General features: G+C 47.7%; 1 protein-coding gene across 9 annotated transcripts in view; it reads left to right on the plus strand.

The window, feature by feature from the left end:
- Window positions 1-941: 941 nt before the first annotated feature.
- The window catches only part of LOC146057739 (inhibin beta C chain-like), a 70,475-nt gene continuing 48,674 nt past the window's right edge, over window positions 942-22,742 (plus strand). For 7 of the 9 annotated variants that reach the window (XM_083169362.1, XM_083169365.1, XM_083169364.1 and 4 more), the window contains exons 1-2: window positions 4,356-4,473; window positions 4,677-5,021. In XM_083169362.1, the coding sequence (XP_083025488.1) occupies window positions 4,389-4,473; window positions 4,677-5,021 (430 nt within the window). In that variant the 5' untranslated portion in view covers window positions 4,356-4,388. Of the gene's footprint in view, window positions 961-4,354; window positions 4,474-4,676; window positions 5,022-22,742 lie in introns of those variants that run through there. The other 2 variants (XM_083169370.1, XM_083169371.1) reach the window with 2 other exon arrangements.

Genomic DNA, 22,742 nt, shown 5'->3' on the forward strand with positions numbered 1-22,742 from the left:
AGCAATGAGTTAGAACTGGAATGAAGTTTTAAAACCATCTCTCATCTCCTCTGTACAGGTACATGAATGCCATTTTCCAAAACCTGATGCTTTTCATTTAAAAGAACAGTCTGCAATGGGAATGTGTTTTGTTACTGGGAGCCTACAACATCCCCCACCTTTAATCAGATAAGCTGAGCAATGTGTGCAAACACCAACCCCTCCCCCTGTACCAGCTGACCCAAACTTTCCTTTAAAATGGGACATTTGGAGAAGCCTGGCCAAGGCTTGCCTGGCATCATCTGAAGCAAGTCATCTAAAGCAAGCAATGAGTTAGAACTGGAATGAAGTTTTAAAACCATCTCTCATCTCCTCTGTACAGGTACATGAATGCCATTTTCCAAAACCTGATGCTTTTCATTTAAAAGAACAGTCTGCAATGGGAATGTGTTTTGTTACTGGGAGCCTACAACATCCCCCACCTTTAATCAGATAAGGTGAGCAATGTGTGCAAACACCAACCCCTCCCCCTGTACCAGCTGACCCAAACTTTCCTTTAAAATGGGACATTTGGAGAAGCCTGGCCAAGGCTTGCCTGGCATCATCTGAAGCAAGTCATCTAAAGCAAGCAATGATTTAGAACTGGAATGAAGTTTTAAAACCATCTCCTCTGTACAGGTACATGAATGCCATTTTCCAAAACCTGATGCTTTTCATTTAAAAGAACAGTCTGCAATGGGAATGTGTTTTGTTACTGGGAGCCTACAACATCCCCCACCTTTAATCAGATAAGCTGAGCAATGTGTGCAAACACCAACCCCTCCCCCTGTACCAGCTGACCCAAACTTTACTTTAAAATGGGACATTTGGAGAAGCCTGGCCAAGGCTTGCCTGGCATCATCTGAATCAAGTCATCTAAAGCAAGCAATGAGTTAGAACTGGAATGAAGTTTTAAAACCATCTCTCATCTCCTCTGTACAGGTACATGAATGCCATTTTCCAAAACCTGATGCTTTTCATTTAAAAGAACAGTCTGCAATGGGAATGTGTTTTGTTACTGGGAGCCTACAACATCCCCCACCTTTAATCAGATAAGCTGAGCAATGTGTGCAAACACCAACCCCTCCCCCTGTACCAGCTGACCCAAACTTTCCTTTAAAATGGGACATTTGGAGAAGCCTGGCCAAGGCTTGCCTGGCATCATCTAAAGCAAGCAATGAGTTAGAACTGGAGTTTGGACTGGATTTGGACATAAACAGATATGACTTCCGGTGGGGGCCGGGGATGGTCGCATGCACGTGGAGCTCCGGTCCCCCATCCACGGAGCTCCACCATCCCCGGCCTCCGGAGTGGCGGGCAGCGTGACGGCGGAGAGGGGAGGCAGCGCTGTGCACCCCCGGCGGCAAGCGCTGTGCACACCCGGCGGCAAGCGCTGTGCACACCCGGCGGCAAGCGCTGCAAACGGCACCCCCAGCGGGACGGCAGGCGCAGCACCATCGGCCTGCGGGCGGACGACTTCCCCCAGTTGGGGACGCACACTGTGGAGCTCCCGCTCCATCCACGGAGCTCCCGGCCCCCCCACTGCTGGAAATTAATCGCGCCGTGTGAAGCGAGAAGGTCACCAGGACTCGGAGAGAGGGATCCCCCAGGCAGCGGCGGTCCGGCCTAGCGGAGGCCCCACCTGGATGTATGGAGGAGGCCACAAGCGCAATGGCTGATGAGGACCCCCGTCCACCAGGCTCCCGGCGACCATCGGAGGGTGAGGTGAGGGGAAGCTGCGTGAGGACACCAGCGGTAGCCCCCCCCCAGCTTGCAGTTTCATCCCCAGACCACAGGAGAGGAAGCCTCTGCCCCCAGGAGACCAGCGGTGGCTCCCTTTCCTGCAGGCCCAGTCTCCAGCCCCAGGCCCCACTCGACTTGACTCTGCCCTGGCCCCCAGTGACTCTCTCTCCCCCACCAACTCCAGCCCCAGGCCTCACTGACTCTGCCCAGGCCTCAGTGACTCTCTCTCCAACCCCCCTCACCGCCACCACCCACGCTGCCCGCGGCTCTCCCTACAGGAAGATTCAAGAGGGCGCCACAAATGGCTGCCTAGGAACTGTGCACTCAGCCATATGTATCCCTTGTCCCTATGTGATAACTGTACTGTCTTGCCCACACTGTTACCTCATACTGTGCTCATAATGTTACCCACCTGGCTGCTGCAACGACCACTGGCGCCGCTGATGGCTGCCTAGGCGCTGTGCAGCTCGGCGGGCATGTGTCCCCTGTGTGATAACTGTACTGTCCCTGCTTATATTGTTACCCACCGGCTGCTGCAACGACCAGTGGCGCCGCGGATGGCTGCCTAGGCGCTGTGCGACTCGGTGGGTATGTGTCCCCGGCATGTGTTCCAAGTGTGATAACTGTACTGTCCCTGCTTATTTTGTCACCTGCCTGGATGCTACGGCGACCAGTGGCGCCGCTGATGGCTGCCTGGGCGCTGAGCAAATCGGCGGATATGTGTTCCCGTGTGATAACTGTACTGTCCCTGCTTATATGTTACTCACCTGGCTTCTGCAACGACCAGTGGCGCCGCTGATGGCTGCCTAGGTGCTGCGCAGCTCAGCGGGTATGTGCCCCCCGCATGTAATGTCCAATGTAATGTATGTAATGCCCCCCCCCCCCTTCATCCCTGCTGATGCTGCACTGTAATCCGCAAAAAATTCCTACTGTGCGCAAGCACACATGGCCAATAAAGTTGATAAAGTTGATTCTGAAACACTGCCATGTTTTATTTTTGCTTTTCCCAAGATACCATCTATCTCAGCCTCTGAGGAAAGCTATGTATTACTCTTTGTTTTACTGTTTCTTTACCATGATCTTCATCATATACCTCTGCCCCCACTGTATGCAAAGCCTGTATGCTGTACATTCGCTGGTTGCACACCCCGCCAGCAACAAGCTGGCAGGGTGTGCCAGCTTTGGAAGAAAAGTGCTACATAAATACAAATATTATTACTGCTGCCTCTGAGCAGCATGATCAAGATGGCGCCGCTGATGGCTGCCTAGGAGCTGTGCAGCTCAGCCAAATATGTTCCCTGTGTGATAACTGTACTGTCTCTGCTTGTATTGTTACCTACCTGGCTGTTTCGGCGACCAGTGGCGCCGCTGATGGCTGCCTAGGCACTGTTCAGCTCAGTGGGTATGTGTTCCCTGTGTGATAACTGTACTGTCTCTGCTTAATGTTACCTACCTGGCTGTAGCAGTCACCAGTGGCGCTGCTGATGGCTGCCTAGGCGCTGTGCAACTCGGTGGGCATGTGTTCCCCACATGTAATGTCTTAATGTAATGTATGTAATGCCTTATCCCCCCCCTTCATCCCTGCTTGATGCTGCACTGTAAATCCACAAAAAATTCCTAGTGTGCGCAAGCATACATGGCCAATAAAGTTGATTCTATTATATATATATATATATATATATATATATATAAAACAGTTCCAGTCCAAAAACCAGAAAGGGCACTCACAACCCACTGCAGGTAAAAGTTGCTTTTTAATCACAGAGAGGCATTATTCCATGTCGACGTTTCAACCCCATAGGGCCGTTATCAAGACAGACAAAGGTAGTTCAGTGTGACACCAAAACAAGCCAGGCCTATACTGCAGTCCATATATACCTTAGCCAATCAGTAATAATCACATACAATTAATCTAATAAAGAACAGCTGTGTAGGGGCGGACTACCCCCAGCAAGACCCATCACAATGTAAACCACTATGCAAACACTATCATGCAGTGACCACACACATGCAGGAACGTAATAAGCACATAGATAATGTTAGGGATGGGACAGAAGCATAGATTACCTTGCCGTGTATAGCACAGAGCCTAATGTAGGAGCCAGCGTGTCCATGTGTCCCAAGATCGCCATAGTTTCACAGCGATACCCGGAACCAGACAAATGCGGCTCAACTGCGTTCCACTATCTACGGATACCCGCAGGAATCATAGCTGGTCACATGATCGTCGCACTATCATGTGCAATGGGACCTTGTATTTCTATAGCCGGAACCTACAGTGCATGTCATGTGCGTTCCAGCAGTGTAAATTTAAGGATTTGGATAAATGAAATAATGCACTATAGTACCAGATCAAACCATTGGAAATGGCGGTGTCCGGTAGTTATATTGGCAGCTCTGAATCGGGCCCTTAGTACAGTGATTGGAATAACTAAAGCATTACACTGAATGTAAATGACAGAACAGTGGAAAGTATGCAAAAGGTTATTTCCTTCCAGTCAGCCAAGGTCACAGTAGTCTGTGTGTATTTGCTGTTCCTGTGGCTTCTGTTTATTTTTATGTGGTAGGAAAGAAAACTAAGCTAAAATAATAGAAAACTTTGCACTTTTGGATTTGGGTTTCTCCCAATGTCAAATAACAGCACTATCAGAGCACAGAGCAGAGTACAGCAGCCATCATCTCCGGGGCTACAGATCCCAGAGCGGAATACTTGTAACGTTAAATTGTTAATAACGGAACTTTAGCGTAAAATGATGTAGAAATAGAACTATGGGGATTTAGCATTACATTGGGACTTCATCTTCGGGCACAATAGGTGTCTTGTATCTTGTGAGGGAATCACAGTATTGAGCTATTTATCTGAATTTGGGTTTTATGTTTAGGGACATGTGCTGACTTGATTTCTCTCTCTACAGATAACATCATGACAGTCCAAATCGCTTTGCCTCTTCTGCTAGTTGTCATGCAGATCTCCTTGGCAGAATTATCCTGTTCATCCTGCAGAGCTTTCAGCCAACCCGTGCAAGCTCAGGTTGAGAAAGAAATAGCTCTGGAAGTGGCCAAGCAGAATATTCTCAGCAAACTTCACTTACAGCAGCGTCCAAATATCTCCCACACGGTGCCCAGAGAGAGCCTGGCACTGGCTTTGCTGCGTTTGAATATCACGTTAGACGAGGACCACTCAGCACAGCTGCCAGCACACAATGATGAAAACTTGGATAATGATCAAAACCATGAAATCATTAGCTTTGCTGAAATAGGTATGTGAGTTGACTTTTGGGAACGCCCCCAATGAAATGTACAAATGGTGTCATTACAGTAAAATGTTAAATTCTTTATAATATAGTACACTCAGGGCTAAATTTACACAAATGTCTAAAAATAAAAAGAGATGACTGCCCAAAGTAACCAATCAGATCATTTTTCACAATTCACAATGCCCTTGCATCCTAGAAAACGATAGACAGATTCTGATTGGTTGCTATGGCAACATCATTTTTAGAAGGTATCCCTCAGAAGATGATACTGAGTTGTGCACGCTGCCGATGTCAGGTGCAATGGACTGAATTTTCTTATCCTGCGCATGCATCTATGTTGCACTGAGGAGGCATCCAATTAGTGTGCTCACTAATTGCCATACGGTGCACAGCTGACTCACCGTCTTAAGCCCCATACACACTAGAAGAGAAAGTAAAAGATATCGTTCAGAAGGGCCCTTATGAGCAATATTTAAAATACAGAAGATTTGAAATACAGATTTGTTGTGAAGAGGAGGCCAACATGGAAACTGCATTGCTTGTGCTTGTAGGTAGTGTTTTTTAGATTGATAACAATGGAAATCATGGCATTCAATGGCTACAAGAGGTTATGAGGAATTTAAATACAACATTCATATCATAGCAGTGATTTGCCAATGGCTGTAAAATCATTGAATAAACCCCTCGTCTTGCAAAGACAATCCAGATGACTAATAGTAATGGGATTGTTCAAGCCCCTATACAGTACTGTATATATTTATTTATTTAGCTAGTTAATAGTTGTTGATAGATCATATTGATGAGCTCTGATCTCAGTCTATCTCATGCCGTGTACACACGGGCTGACCTAGCAGCCGCCGATACCAATTTAATATTGATGGCTGCCGATACCCGGCATCGGTCAGGAGAGATGGTGCCGATGGAGGGGGGATGCTGCATTGAGCAGCGTTGCACTGTCATCAATCTAACAAATTGAAGAGGAAATAGACTTTCCTGCCAAGTCTATTTCTGCTTTCAAACCAGGTCCCGCAGGGATGCGCATCAGGATCGAATCAGCATCGAATGCAGCTAACACTGTTCGATTCAGTGTCATTTTCGATTCGATGAAAATGACACTGAATGGAACCATGTGTACACAGCATCAGTCTTGTCTCTCATCTACCCTGTAGCTGACATAGTGAGTAATAGAGTATGGCAGCATTGTGTTTAGTATGGTAGTGAGATGCGTTCGATTTTTCTCCAGACAATGTTACAAAGTATAATATTTTGTATTTATTGTTAAAAACTATTTCCTGCAGGTAAGGTATATAGGTAACATATAAATGTAATTTCCAAATTTTCTTCTGAAATACTCTATCCCAAGTATCAATACATTTCCCCTGGTGACTTAAGGTCACATAGGGCCCCAGACAAAGCAAACATTACAAATACACATACTGACCTGTTGTGTGTGCTTGCGTCTCTCTCTGTATGATGCAGGTGAAATGTACACAAAGATAGTAGGGATATATAGGAAGCAAGCCTGTGGTGTAACTTTTTTACAGTAAGCAATGATTGGGGACGCAATCAGCATCCTGCCAGGATCCTGCCAGTTGGGATGCCGGCGTTTACAATGTCAAAGCAAGGGTTTAGGTGGCCATACATCAGAAAGATATTGTACCCAATCATACAATCTCAATTGATTGTAAGATGGATTGTATGCAGATTGTGTGCACATCTTGTGTACACAATCATACAATCCATCATCAGATGGATTGTATGACTGATTGTATGATGGATTGTATGCAGATTGTGTGCACATCTTGTATACACAATCATGCAGCAGATGGATTGTATGACTGATTGTATGATGGATTGTGTGTCCAAAAACCACCAAGGACTGCCGGGGATTTCAAGGGAAATTGTACACAATCATGAGTGCAATCGATCTTAAGATCGATCTTTCTGATGTATGGCCAGCTTTAGGCTTCGGGGAGGGTTAGGGCAAGGCACTTAGAAGGGGGGCTTAAGGTCAGGCTACTCGGGGGAAGTTTAGGGTTAAGCAGTGTGGAGAGATGAGGGGGCAGGTGGAAGAGAAGTATACTTACCTGACACCTGTTGAGATTCTCTCCATCGGGATGTTGGCATCCCATTCGCTGGTCATCTGCATGTTGGCATCCCAATGGCTGGTCATCTACCTGATTGTACCAATCACTGATATATTGATCATACCTTGCCAGTCTAAAGTTTAAAAACACCCCCATTTTCCCACTTCTTATTGACAATTATCCAATTTTAGTCCAGTGAATAACCTGAAAAGGTGCAAATGTAAGAAGTAAACTGCTAGAGGTTCAAAGAAAGTTTTGGCTAGCACAACAGGGTTTCTGCTCTGCAGCAATGAAAGTAGAGGCTTTCCTGAGACATGACTCACCACCAGGGTCTACTAAAGATTGGAAGAAGGCAGTGGCGTCACTAGCAAAGTACTGCCACGGAAGACATCTCTGGGGATGCTGGACTTGTCCCCGGAGTGACGAGATGAGGTCCTGCAAGGCCGCACACCCTCCAATTAGGCCCCACCCACTTTTTGAAGGTTTGGAAGGGGGCCTATTTGGAGTGTGGCCAGGTGTCAAACACCCATTGACGCCTCTCTAAGGTCTTATGGATCAATTAATCAACATTTTTAATCATTAATCACACAGGGTTCAATATGCTGTCTAGTACAGACAGGGCTGCCACAGCATTTCACAGCACTATGCAATACCCTATAGTCTTTACCTAGTTGGTAAAGGGTTAAGCACCTTGGGGGAAAATTTACTAGGATCAAATATGTACGCATTCTATCCTATTTGCGGCCGGGACCTTTGGCACTTTGTTACGCACTTTGTTCGGCATTACAAATGACTAGACCATCCATAGAACTCAGTCGCATATGGACTGTTACGCCTGCGGTCAGATCCTAGCTGGAAATAACCACAGCTTAGGGGCTGGCTGGTACTGGAACCGAGGAGCCAGAGACATCCCGGACAGTAGCTTATGACGTGACCACAGGAGTAAAACAAATAAGTCTTTATTGAGACCATAGGATGACAATAAGGGGGAAATTTACCAATATGAAAAACCTAGTTTTTCGTATTGGTTTTTTCCCTACGGTTGCATACGACTGTTTAAGTCGTATGCAAACTCGTGTTCCGGAGGGGGATTTACAAAGCAGTCAGATACGACTGCTTTGTAACCCTCCGATGGTGTAGCCATCCGTATTAGCAGCCGTATATACGGCTGCTAATACGAATTATTTGTAGGCAGTCTGCACGGATCAGTCAGATCCGTGCAGGCTGCAGTGTGTAAAAAAAAATAGAAAAATAAATAAATAAAAAAAAAAACGGCGTGGGGTCCCCCCCACAGCCGAAACCAGCACCAGGCTGAAGGAGCCGGGGCCGGTAATTAAAAATCAGGGAACCCGACAAATAGGGGCTCCCCGATTTTTAACAACCAGCCCCAGGCTCCAGGTCCGGGGCTGGTTCCCAAAATACGGGGGACAAAATGACTAGGGGTCCCCCGTATTTCAAGAACCAGTCCCAGGCACAACCAGCCGGCAGGGTAATGCCACAGCCGGGGGGAGACTTTTTATGCAAGTCCCCCCGGCCAAAGCATTAACCCTACCGACCAGTCAGCCTGGCCAGGGGCCCTGGGGGAGTGGGGACCCCCCAAACTAAGGGGTCCTCCCCCTCCAGGACTTACCTGACCAGGCTGAAGCCTGGTACTGTCCCCGATGCCCCTGGGCGGTGGGCATCGGGCTGATTATGGTGTAAAAATAAGGTTAAACTATTGTTTTTTACTGTGGCACTACAAGTGCCAGCAAGCCTCCCCAGCAAGCTGGGACTTGGAGAACCACAAGTCCCAGCCTGCTGGGCATTAAAGGGCCCGCTGGCACTTGTAGTTCTACAGTTAAAAAAATAGTGCACAAAACACACTGATACACTTTTAAAATAAAACTTTATTACATACAAAGCCCACACATACTAATACTTACCTATCTTCTTTCCGTAGGTAGCCCTGATGTCCTGTGTCGGCGTCTTCTGGTCCTGTGTCGTCTTCTTCCTCCATGTCGACCGTCGCTGTCGCCGTCCGGATCCGACGAAATCCATTTGGGAAGCTGTGGAAGGAAACCATACTCACCTGTCCCAGCGCGACGTAGTCCAGGTAAGGGTCTTGGCAAAAAAACAAACCGACACCCCGAAACCAAGCGGACACGGAGACGCACGGTGTTTGTTTACATCGTGCGGCTCCGCCTCCCGAATGCCGCTATTGGCCGCCTTGCGGCCTAGCGGCCAATCAGGAGCCGCTAGGCCGCAAGGCGGCCAATAGCGGCATTCGGGAGGCGGAGCCGCACGATGTACACACAGTACCGTGCGTCTCCGTGTCCGGTCTGGATTCGGGTGTCGGTTTGTTTTTTTGCCAAGACCCTTACCTGGACTACGTCGCGCTGGGACAGGTGAGTATGGTTTCCTTCCACAGCTTCCCAAATGGATTTCGTCGGATCCGGACGGCGACAGCGACGGTCGACATGGAGGAAGAAGACGACACAGGACCAGAAGACGCCGACACAGGACATCAGGGCTACCTACGGAAAGAAGATAGGTAAGTATTAGTATGTGTGGGCTTTGTATGTAATAAAGTTTTATTTTAAAAGTGTATCAGTGTGTTTTGTGCACTATTTTTTTAACTGTAGAACTACAAGTGCCAGCGGGCCCTTTAATGCCCAGCAGGCTGGGACTTGTGGTTCTCCAAGTCCCAGCTTGCTGGGGAAGCTTGCTGGCACTTGTAGTGCCACAGTAAAAAACAATAGTTTAACCTTATTTTTACACCATAATCAGCCCGATGCCCACCGCCCAGGGGCATCGGGGACAGTACCAGGCTTCAGCCTGGTCAGGTAAGTCCTGGAGGGGGGGGACCCCTTCATTGGGGGGGTCCCCACTCCCCCAGGGCCCCTGGCCAGGCTGACTGGTCGGTAGGGTTAATGCTTTGGCCGGGGGGACTTGCATAAAAAGTCTCCCCCCGGCTGTGGCATTACCCTGCCGGCTGATTGTGCCTGGGACTGGTTCTTGAAATACGGGGGACCCCTAGTCATTTTGTCCCCCGTATTTTGGGAACCAGCCCCGGACCTGGAGCCTGGGGCTGGTTGTTAAAAATCGGGGAGCCCCTATTTGTCGGGTTCCCTGATTTTTAATTACCGGCCCCGGCTCCTTCAGCCTGGTGCTGGTTTCGGCTGTGGGGGGGACCCCACGCCGTTTTTTTTTTAATTTATTTATTTTTCTATTTTTTTACACTGCAGCCTGCACGGATCTGACTGATCCGTGCAGGCTAAAACGCAAATAGAACAGGAAAATGGTGTTCTATTTTCCTGTCGTATTTGCGTGGGTGTTTTACACCACTAAGCAGCCGTATTATCAGTACGGCTGCTTAGTAAATCAGAAACCACCATTCTTTTGAATGGTGATTTCTGTCGTATCCTATCGATGGTGTAGGGCATTCGTATTTGTAACTACAAATACGAATGTTCCATCTTTAGGACTACGAATTGTTGTATTTTTGGGATTGTAAATCCCGAAAATACAAATTCGTAAAAAAAAGGTGTATTTCTCCCTACGAATACACCTTTTTTCTACTAATCCATTTTGGTAAATGTCCCCCTAAATGGTAAATTAAGACTTGAAAAATGGTATTGGTAAATAGCAGGTATCACAGGCAATGAATTAAAAGCATTACTGCCAACAAGATGATATATTAGCTGCAGTGTTGAGACACTGATGGAGTTCGTCAATATATAGCATAGGTGTTGGGAGAAAGGCTGGTGCAGTTTGATAACACTGAAGAAGTACAGAGCAATATATATATATATATATATATATATATATATATATATATATAGATATATATATAGAGAGAGAGAGAGAGAGAGAGAGAGAGAGAGAGAGAGAGAGAGAGAGAGAGAGAGAGAGAGAGAGAGAGAGAGAGAGAGAGAGAGAGAGAGAGAGAGAGAGAGAGAGAGAGAGAGAGAGAGAGATTCCAATCCCCCCAGGTTTGGGAGAAATAAACGGCACTCAGAGACGGTCACAAATATCAACAGGTGTATTGAGGAATTATAGTAAACGTTTTCGGGGTATCAGCCCCGTCCTCAGACAATTTCTACAGCAAAGGTGCACCCCACAACCCCACACATTTATACATACCTGACCTCGCCGGCTCCCCGGGTCCAGTCACGCCGTCACTCCGTTCCCGGAAGTCACCGCCGCGTACATCCTGTTCGGGACGCAGCCAGCGTTGCAAAGCAACGTCTAGATTGCGTTCCACCGGACAGGAAGCCTACAGTCGGTGACACCCATAGGGCGGAGGAGACTGATCCTAGTCCCAGAGAGCTCCGGCGGCCACAGTATAATAATCCTCCCAGTCCCAGCAAAGTGTATCCCCAATAAAACCAGCCCTCAGCGATGTTACAGGCGATGAACCTGTCTACATTCTAAGACATTTACGTCCCATATACAGACCATCATCGCTGCATCTCACCACCGCGGCTGTCATCGGGGGTCACCTAATGCAGACAGATAGAGGAAAGATACATATTAATTATATACATACAATAAATACAAGAGACATATTAAAAAGCACACTTACATGAAAATACACAAAGATGAGACACATGAAGACAGGATTACTCATGGACAAAAAATGCTAGAATTTATACCAAACTGTTCCAGTTTAATTTTTCATTTAGGCCTCCAGGCCATATTGTGCCAAGACGGAAAATCCATCTTGACTCCAATGTAAGGAGCCTCTTGGCCCTATTACCCCCACGCATGGATTCAGGTATGTGATCGATCATAAAATATTTCAAAGAGCTCAAAGAGTGGCCTTTCATTTTAAAGTGGCGAGCCACCGGTTGATCCACCTCTCTGCCACCCAAAGACAAATTGATGGCAGATCGGTGTAGGCCCATTCTCTCACGAAATGACCTGGTGGTCTGTCCCACGTAATATAGGCCACATGGGCACACTATAATATAGATGACGTGGGTAGACCTACAATTTAAAACGTGTCTAATGTCAAATTGTTTATCCGAATGCGGATGTTTGAAGGTGCGACAGGTAAGGATGTGGCTACATGTAGTGCAATTAAAACAGCTATAACACCCAGGTGGCTTAAAGGTGACATTACTAGGTCTAATAGCACCCCTCCCGGTGATATCGGGTTGCATAAGTCTATCCTTTAAATTAGAGCCTCTTTTGAAGGCAGCCAGAGGTCTAAGTGGTCGTAGGCCGGGCAAATCACGGTCTGTCTTTATGATAGGCCATAATGCATTTGTGGCATGTCGTGTAACTGGACTAGCAGTAGAGAAAGTGCTAGTCCATGGTAAGATGGTATCGACTTCCCTACTTTTTGCTTTAAGTAACTGAGCCCTGGGCAAACTAAGTACATGCTGTTTTTGGGTATTCAGGGTCTGAAGATCATACCCACGTACACTAAATTTGTCAATTAATTGATCTAAACGAGACTCCAATCCTTACAGCAAGTTGAGAAAAGATCCTACTAAACAGTACCAACTTGAACTCAAAAATCTGTTATCTGGAGCAGTTAAAGATGGGAAGATGACTCTGAAATTATCCCAAGCTCTTTATACTGAATGGCCTAAAGTCCCGCTTCTGTATTCACTCCCGAAGGTCCATAAAAACCAAGAGAGACCACCTGGGAGGCCAATAATTGCGGCCTGTGACAGACCGTGATTTGCCCGGCCTACGACCACTTAGACCTCTGGCTGCCTTCAAAAGAGGCTCTAATTTGAAGGATAGACTTATGCAACCCGATATCACTGGGAGGGGTGCTATTAGACCTAGTAATGTCACCTTTAAGCCACCTGGGTGTTATAGCTGTTTTAATTGCACTACATGTAGCCACATCCTTACCTGTCGCACCTTCAAACATCCGCATTCGGATAAACAATTTGACATTAGACACGTTTTAAATTGTAGGTCTACCCACGTAATCTATATTATAGTGTGCCCATGTGGCCTATATTACGTGGGACAGACCACCAGGTCATTTCGTGAGAGAATGGGCCTACACCGATCTGCCATCAATTTGTCTCTGGGTGGCAGAGAGGTGGATCAACCGGTGGCTCGCCACTTTAAAATGAAAGGCCACTCTTTGAGCTCTTTGAAATATTTTATGATCGATCACATACCTGAATCCATGCGTGGGGGTAATAGGGCCAAGAGGCTCCTTACATTGGAGTCAAGATGGATTTTCCGTCTTGGCACAATATGGCCTGGAGGCCTAAATGAAAAATTAAACTGGAACAGTTTGATGTAACTTTGGTATAAATTCTAGCATTTTTTGTCCATGAGTAATCCTGTCTTCATGTGTCTCATCTTTGTGTATTTTCATGTAAGTGTGCTTTTTAATATGTCTCTTGTATTTATTGTATGTATATAATTAATATGTATCTTTCCTCTATCTGTCTGCATTAGGTGACCCCCGATGACGGCCGCGGTGGTGAGATGCAGCGATGATGGTCTGTATATGGGACGTAAATGTCTTAGAATGTAGACAGGTTCATCGCCTGTAACATCGCTGAGGGCTGGTTTTATTGGGGATACACTTTGCTGGGACTGGGAGGATTATTATACTGTGGCCGCCGGAGCTCTCTGTGGGACTAGGATCAGTCTCCTCCGCCCTATGGGTGTCACCGACTGTAGGCTTCCTGTCCGGTGGAACGCAATCTAGACGTTGCTTTGCAACGCTGGCTGCGTCCCGAACAGGATGTACGCGGCGGTGACTTCCGGGAACGGAGTGACGGCGTGACTGGACCCGGGGAGCCGGCGAGGTCAGGTATGTATAAATGTGTGGGGTTGTGGGGTGCACCTTTGCTGTAGGAATTGTCTGAGGACGGGGCTGATACCCCGAAAACGTTTACTATAATTCCTCAATACACCTGTTGATATTTGTGACCGTCTCTGAGTGCCGTTTATTTCTCCCAAACCTGGGGGGATTGGAATCTGTCTATATTTATCCTGGCACCAGGGCAAGCTGCTATTTGAAACCGAGTGCCGGCAAATTTGGACTGCTGTTATATATATATATATATATGAGTAACTGGTGCAGTGTAAGAACACTGGTGCAGTCCAGAACAATAAGCCAATAATGCAAGCAAGATGACAATATCAGTGATGGAATACTGACCACTGCAGACCAGATAAATACCACGGAAGCTGGGTCACGATATGGGAGTACCGATAGTGAGGAACATCAACCATAGGATCACTGATGGTGATCTGCTGAGCATAACCAGCACTGGGCTTCATCAGCCATCAGGGTAATGCCACAGCTGGGGGTCAATTAACTTTGCGGTCAGTCCGATTTGATGATTCCCACCATAGACGCCCATGTTAAACTCTTAACATGGTCGTCTATGGTGGGAACTGCCAAATGAGCCCATGTTAAACTCTTAACATGGGCGTCTTTGGAGACGCAAACAGCCTATCAGGTGTGGAGCTCCTATGAAGCTCAACCCCGCTAGGCTGAGGGAGGAGCTTTACTTTCAGGGAGGAGCAGCATGTGTCAACATGCTGCTCCTCGGTCCGCTGGGTCCAGGGTTTTATTAGATTGCCTACATGGACCCAATGGACTGATCTACACTGGAGTACACATGTACGTAATGGAGTTCTACTAGACAGGGGGACTGAACTATGTGTAAACATAGGTGAGTTTACTGTATGGGGGAAATTTACTAAGATGAATTCGCTGCGCTTAGTAAATTAGGAATCACCATTCTTTTGAATGGTGATTCCTGTCGTATTCGTATTGATGGGACATTCGTATTTGTATTTACAAATACGAATGAATACACCATCAATAGAATACGACAGGAATCACCATTCAAAAGAATGGTGATTCCTAATTTACTAAGCGCAGGGCCGGTGCTAGGCACCGGAGCGCCCCAGACGGGAGGGGTGCCCTGGCGCTCAACTGCTGGCGTGTCCGGCCGCCGGGGGGTGTTTCGCGTGGTGTCTCTGCCCGGCTGTGGGGGGGGGCTGTGGTGGTGTCCGCAGTGTGGCTACCCGGCTGTGCCGGGGGGGGGGGGGGGCAGGTGGGGTGCGCGCAGTGTGTCTGGCGGGCCGTGGGGGGGGGGGGGTGGTGGTGTCTGCGGTATGGCTACCCGGCCGCTGGGGGGGGGAGAAGGGGTGCACGATGTGGCCGCTGAGCTGCTGGGGGGGGAGAGGGAGTGTTTACTTACCGAACACCTGCTCCTGCTCCTTCCTCCGGCTCTTTGTCCTGCTCCTCTGCTGATGCGGTGGTAGAGCTTTCCAGCTCACTACCGCCCTCCAGTGGCCGGCGCCCTAGGCAAATGCCTAGACCTGCCTAGTGGTGGCGCCGACCCTGACTAAGCGGCCGTATTAAAAATACGGCTGCTAATTGGCGTAAAACGAGCGCGAATTGCTGGGCAAATACACCAGGAAAATACACTTTATTTTCCTGTCGTATTTGGCAGAAGCCTGCATGGAACAGTCAGATCCGTGCAGGCTTAAGTGTAAAAAAAATAGTAAAATAAATAAATTTAAAACACGGCGTGGGGTCCCCCCACAGCCGTAACCAATACACCAGGCTGAAAGAGCCGGGGCTGGTAATAAAAAAATCAGGAAACCTGGTAAATAGGGTTTCCCCGATTTTTTAAAACCAGCCCCAGGCTCCTGGGCCAGGGCTGGTTCCCAAAATACGGGGGACAAAATAACTAGGGGTCCCTGTGCCCCCCCCTCCAGAACTCGGCAGCTATGTAAATTTGCCAGGTTCTCACACTGGAAATATGACCAATCGTGGCTGATTCTTTTCGTAGCTATTCGTATGGTGGCTCGCCTGTTGTGGCCGAGCTTCGTATATTTCCACTCTTGGGTCCTGTTGGAGAAAGAGTGCTGTATCAATAAAATTATTATTATTATTATTATTATTATTATTATTTATAATACAGCATTATCATATGATTATAGACTTTATTCAGAGCTGTACCTACAGATGATGGAACTAAGATCACAGAGTCTAAAATACCTACAAGGATGCAGACATTGTATCCGACATGCCTATAAAAATGGTCACATCATCAGGGCCATAACTAGGGGGGGGGGGGGGGGGCTGGGGGGTCATGTGCACCTGGCGCTGGGGGGGGGGGTGCAATACTGTCACTGACCGTGCAGGGTACAAAAACGGTCACAGATTTTTTCTCATCTCCGCCGGGTTCCTCCTCCTTGTGATGCCGTGCGAGTGACGTCATCACGCATGCGCCGCCCACACGTACATCATAATAGGAGGCCAAGCGCAGACTGTGTGGAGGAGCAGCGGCAGCCCCTGGGCAGAGAGACAGCAGTAACAGCAGCCGGGAATACAGCGCGCGCCGCAGGACTAGCCAGCACGCCATCAGGCCTCTCCCTGTCACCACTCCCCAGCCACATTCGAGCAGGGCGCATTGATTGACTGCGCAGAGACTGTCTGAAGGGGCAGCCCTGGCTGAGCCAGCAAGTGACAGCGGGTGCCAAAAGTTATTTCTCTAAAAACTAAGGTAATATACACAGACAGCTGCATAGTATTGGGGACCAGGGGGATAAATTGGGGGTCCAGGTTATATTCTGAAATGAAATATATATTTATAAATTATCCCTCTAATTTTGTCTCATCTCCTCTGCCTCCAGTGTTGGGAGGTATGTTTGTGACATATTGGACATTGCAGTATGGCATATTGTGTATCATTCAGGGACAGTGTTCTATACAGTGGCAGCAGCAATTACTATTGCTTATAATGTGTGCTGGGGGGGCATAACGGTGTGTGGTATAATGTGTACTGGGCATTACGGTTTGTGGTGTAATGTGCTCTGAGCATTACAGTGTGTGCTGGAATGTGTACTGGGCATAACGGTGTGTGCTGTAATGTGTACTGGGCATTACGGTGTGTGCTATAATGTGAATTGATACTACTATGTGACCACACCACTTCTCCCCCCCCCCCCCGTGGCGAGCGCAGCGGTACGCATCCTACGACCTTTTCATACCCCCACTATCCACGTCGGCGTGGAGTTGAGAATAGAAAGTGTGGCGAGCGCAGCGAGCCACCGAGCCCGAAGCGTGGCAAGCGCAGTGAGCCCCGCGTGGGGACGCGGACACCTTCACAGGTATACGCGTCCCCTCGCGGGCTTCACAGCTGTCCGCGTCCCCTCGCGGGGCTCGCTGCGCTCGCCACACTTTCTATTCTCAACTCCACGCCGACGTGGATAGTGGGGGTATGAAAAGGTCGTAGGACGCGTACCGCTGCGCTCGCCACGCTTCGGGTTGACGTTGATCGTGGGGTGGCGATAACAATTGGGGGGGGGCCATTTCACACTTCAGGGTGCCTATTTGGCCTCTGTGGGCCATTTAACATTGTTCCCAATGGAAAATCGGGTCAATTGGGCCATTTAACATTGTTCCCTATGGAAAATCGGGTCAATTGGGACATTTAACATTGTTCCCTATTAGAAATCGCGGTCATCGCGTCGGTCGCATCGCATGCGATTTTTTGGTCGCATGCGATGCGACCGACGCGATTTTTTTTCCCCTTACGATGCCCACGATCAAAATCGTGGCCGCCCTTCTAGGTAAAGAGTACCAAAGAACCTGCTTTGATTCAAGTTCATTATTAGTAAGCAGAATACCTATGGTACAGAGTCCCATTTGTTCATCTGTTTCTTCACTTTTTTGGTGTCTAGAAAGAGCCTACTACAGTATGGGGGGGATTCTGGTTTGCGAATTCTCTCGTACGTTTGTACGGGGAGTTCAATGTTGAAAATGTTATGTGCATGGCTTCAATGCAGGTGCCTTCGGAGACTTGCATAGTCTCCAAGGCGCTCACAATGAGGCGGACAGGGAGCATTTGGACGCCCGGTGAGCAACGTTACATGATGAACTAACGCTGCTTTGCTAGCCAACCAGAATCAGGGCCTATATGTATTGAGCAAGGTAGCATGAAGTAAGCCTAGTTCTTAAAGGGACAGTGTGCAGATTTATTAAGCTCAGTGAAATGTTAGTGTCTGGTTTTTATCACCGGCCAATCAGCTCTTAACTGTGACAGGCTTGGTTTGAAAAATGACAGGTAGGAGCTGATTGACCGGTGATAAAAACCAGACACTTTGGGGGAAATTTACCAATATGAAAAACCTAGTTTTTCGTATTGGTATTTTCCCTACGACTGCATACGACTGTTTAAGTCGTATGCAAAGTCGTGTTCCGGAGGATCAGTTACAAAGCAGTCATATACGACTGCTTTGTAACCCTCCGATGTCGTAGAAATTCGTATTAGCGGCCGTATATACGGCCGCTAATACGAATTATTTCTAGCAGTCTGCACGGATCAGTCAGATCCGTGCAGGCTGCAATGTGTAAAAAAAAATAGAAAAATAAATAAATAAAAAAAAAAAACGGCGTGGGGTCCCCCCCACAGCCGAAACCAGCACCAGGCTGACAGAGCCTGGAGCCGGTAATTAAAAATCAGGGAACCCGACAAATAGGGTTTCCCCGATTTTTAACAACCAGCCCCAGGCTCCTGCTCTGGGGCTGGTTCCCAAAATACGGGGGACAAAATGACTAGGGGTCCCCCGTATTTTAAGAACCAGCCCCAGGCAAAACCAGCCAGCAGGGTAATGCCACAGCCGGGGGGAGACTTTTTATGCAAGTCCCCCCGGCCAAAGCATTAACCCTACCGACCAGTCAGCCTGGCCAGGGGCCCTGGGGGAGTGGGGACCCCCCCAATAAAGGGGTCCCCCCCCTCCAGGACTTACCTGACCAGGCTGAAGCCTGGTGCTGTCCTCGATGCCCCTGGGCGGTGGGCATCGAGCTGATGGTTTGGTGTAAAAAATAGAATAAAAACCATTGTCTTTTACTGGTGAACTATGAGTCCCAGCAAGCCTCCCCCGCAAGCTGGGACTTGGAGAACCACAAGTCCCAGCCTGCGGGGCATTAAAGGGCCCGCTGGGTCTTGTAGTTCCACAGTAAAAGAAAGAGTTAAATAAACACACTGACACACGTGAAAAATAAAAGTTTAATACATAAATAACACATACATACTGATACTTACCTTTCTTGATCCCGTAGGTAGCCCTGGTCCTGATGTCCTGTGTCGTCCATGTCGGCTGTCTGCGTCGTCCTCCAGGTCCATGTCGACGGTCCGTGTCGTCCTCCAGGTCCATGGCGGTGTCCGGGTCCGAAGAAATCCATGTTGGAGCTGTGGAAGGAAATCCTACTCACCTGTTCCTGCGCTGAAGAAGTCTTCTCTTGATCCGACGTAGTCCAGGTAATCTTCACAGCTGTCGCCGGTCCCCGCTGTCTGCGCTGTCTCTGCATCGCGCTGAGGAGAGATGCTGAAGTTTCATATTCGGCGCCTCTCCTCAGACTAAATTCTATTGGCCGCCTAGCAGGCCAATCAGGAGCCGACTTTCTCGGCTTCTGATTGGCCTGCTAGGCGGCCAATAGAATTTAGTCTGAGGAGAGGCGCCGAATATGAAACTTCAGCATCTCTCCTCAGCGCGATGCAGAGACAGCGCAGACAGCGGGGACCGGCGACAGCTGTGAAGATTACCTGGACTACGTCGGATCAAGAGAAGACTTCTTCAGCGCAGGAACAGGTGAGTAGGATTTCCTTCCACAGCTCCAACATGGATTTCTTCGGACCTGGACACCGCCATGGACCTGGAGGACGACACGGACCGTCGACATGGACCTGGAGGACGACGCAGACAGCCGACATGGACGACACAGGACATCAGGACCAGGGCTACCTACGGGATCAAGAAAGGTAAGTATCAGTATGTATGTGTTATTTATGTATTAAACTTTTATTTTTCACGTGTGTCAGTGTGTTTATTTAACTCTTTCTTTTACTGTGGAACTACAAGACCCAGCGGGCCCTTTAATGCCCCGCAGGCTGGGACTTGTGGTTCTCCAAGTCCCAGCTTGCGGGGGAGGCTTGCTGGGACTCATAGTTCACCAGTAAAAGACAATGGTTTTTATTCTATTTTTTACACCAAACCATCAGCTCGATGCCCACCGCCCAGGGGCATCGAGGACAGCACCAGGCTTCAGCCTGGTCAGGTAAGTCCTGGAGGGGGGGGACCCCTTTATTGGGGGGGTCCCCACTCCCCCAGGGCCCCTGGCCAGGCTGACTGGTCGGTAGGGTTAATGCTTTGGCCGGGGGGACTTGCATAAAAAGTCTCCTCCCGGCTGTGGCATTACCCTGCTGGCTGGTTTTGCCTGGGGCTGGTTCTTAAAATACGGGGGACCCCTAGTCATTTTGTCCCCCGTATTTTGGGAACCAGCCCCAGAGCAGGAGCCTGGGGCTGGTTGTTAAAAATCGGGGAAACCCTATTTGTCGGGTTCCCTGATTTTTAATTACCGGCTCCAGCCTCTGTCAGCCTGGTGCTGGTTTCGGCTGTGGGGGGGACCCCACGCCGTTTTTTTTTTTATTTATTTAATTTTTCTATTTTTTTACACCGAAGCCTGCACGGATCTGACTGATCCGTGCAGGCAAAAACGCAAATACGACATGAAAATGGTGTTCTATTTTCCTGTCGTATTTGCGTGGGTGTTTTACACCACTAAGCAGCCGTATTATCCATACGGCTGCTTAGTAAATCAGAAACCACCATTCTTTTGAATGGTGATTTCTGTCGTATTCTATCGATGGTGTAGACATTCGTATTTGTAAATACAAATACGAATGTTCCATCTTTAGGACTACGAATTGTTGTATTTTTGGGATTGTAAATCCCGAAAATACAAATTCGTAAAAAAAAGGTGTATTTCTCCCTACGAATACACCTTTTTTCTACGAATCCATTTTGGTAAATGTCCCCCTTTATCAATTCACCGAGCTTAATAAATCTACCCCACAGTCACAAACATCACTCATCGTACATGGTACCCTTTCACCCTATTCAGAGCCGGCCCTAGCTTAAATGACGCCCTAGGCAAGATTTTGGCTGGTGCCCCCTAGCACCGCCACTAGTTCCGCCTCTGACCCTGCTCCCCTTTCCCATCACCATCAACCCTCATCATAGCAGTCATCATTTTGGTGCTCCTACCCGCAATATTTTAAATAGAAACAGTGCACACATTCGGTGCGCAGGCCCAAACAGGGGTGTGTTCTTGCTGGGAAGGGGCATGGCCACACAATAGTACCCCCAATTCAAATTATGCCACACAGTAGTGCAACTTTATTCACATTATATCATGCGATGGTGTCCCTTATTCACGTTACATCACACAGTAGTACCACTTTACCTTATGTACATTACTCCTCACATTATTCACATTATACCCTTAGAAAAAAATCCTGAGAAAATATTGTATTTTAGGCACCTCCATTGCCATACTGCAACCCAGCACAAAGCAGTGTGTGCCGGGCAGAGGAGAAGAGCTGCAGCTGCTGCTGTCATTTAAGGGGAGGGGGCACCCCTGATAATACCACACAGTAATGCCCCTTACACAAGACACACATTATAAATGTCCTTATAACCATAATGCCCCTTACACATTATGCCAACCTTTATTAATGCCCTTCATACACATAATGACACACATAATGCCCCTTACACATATGTTGCACATTATTAATGCCCTTATACATATGACACACATAATGCCCCTTACACATATGTTGCACATTATTAATGCCCTTATACACATGACACACATAATGCCTGTTACACATATGTCGCACATTAATAATGCATTTATACATGACACACATAATGCCCCTTACACATATGCCGAACACTATTGCACAACCAACCCACCCGCAGACAGCACTCGCACAGCCGCTAACACTGTGACCTCTGCCTCTGCTTGGATACAGATGTTTCCTCATACATCTTGCCTCAATAGGCCATGCAGCTCCTGGCCAGTTTTGCTAAAGTTGGGTGCCTTTTTTTGCTGAAGATTCGTCTTATTTGCATTATTATGTGACCAGGACACACAAGGAGCTTCCAATAATTAAAATGATATGTGGCATGAATATATTCTGTGTGCGACTGTGGCTGTACCCGCATATGGAATGCTATGTTACAGTGATTTCCAAGAATACACTATTTCATATGCAGATACAGCCTCACTCACACACAGAATATAGGCATGCTGCATATCATTTTAATCAGCAGAAGCTGCTGATGCCCCTAGGCATTCCAAATGCCCTAGGCAATTGCCTAGTTTGCCTATGCCTAAGGCCGGCTCTGACCTATTTTTCAGTGCACTCTAGGATTATTGTTAAATATGTAATTTTGTACTGCATTTATTATTCTTTTTCTATTTATGTGAGTTTTAGTATTTTGCCATCATCATCTAACGTGGAGAAAAAACTGATTATATTTCATCACTATACCATAGGATTTGGGGCATTATTTTCTAACCAATTTTGTCATCCAATTACTCTGGAACCCTACTGAGCACCTGTAGCTTGAGTTTGTTTGCATATTTGTATTCTTTTATGTTATATATTCAGTGGACCCCAGTTTATGCATGGGTTGCAGGCGCATAGCAGTCTTTATGCTCCTACAGTAACAGTGCACCCTGGACAATCCATACTGCTAGGGGTGCAAATACATATTTGTATGCATACAGGGTATACTGACACATAGGTGCATCTAGCCACTGTCTCCATTTGTTTCTTCAGTTGAGTGCAGC

The sequence above is a fragment of the Crinia signifera genome, chromosome 2 (genome assembly GCF_055691185.1).
Source record: "Crinia signifera chromosome 2, ASM5569118v1, whole genome shotgun sequence".
In the NCBI taxonomy this organism is placed as follows: Eukaryota; Metazoa; Chordata; class Amphibia; order Anura; family Myobatrachidae; genus Crinia; species Crinia signifera.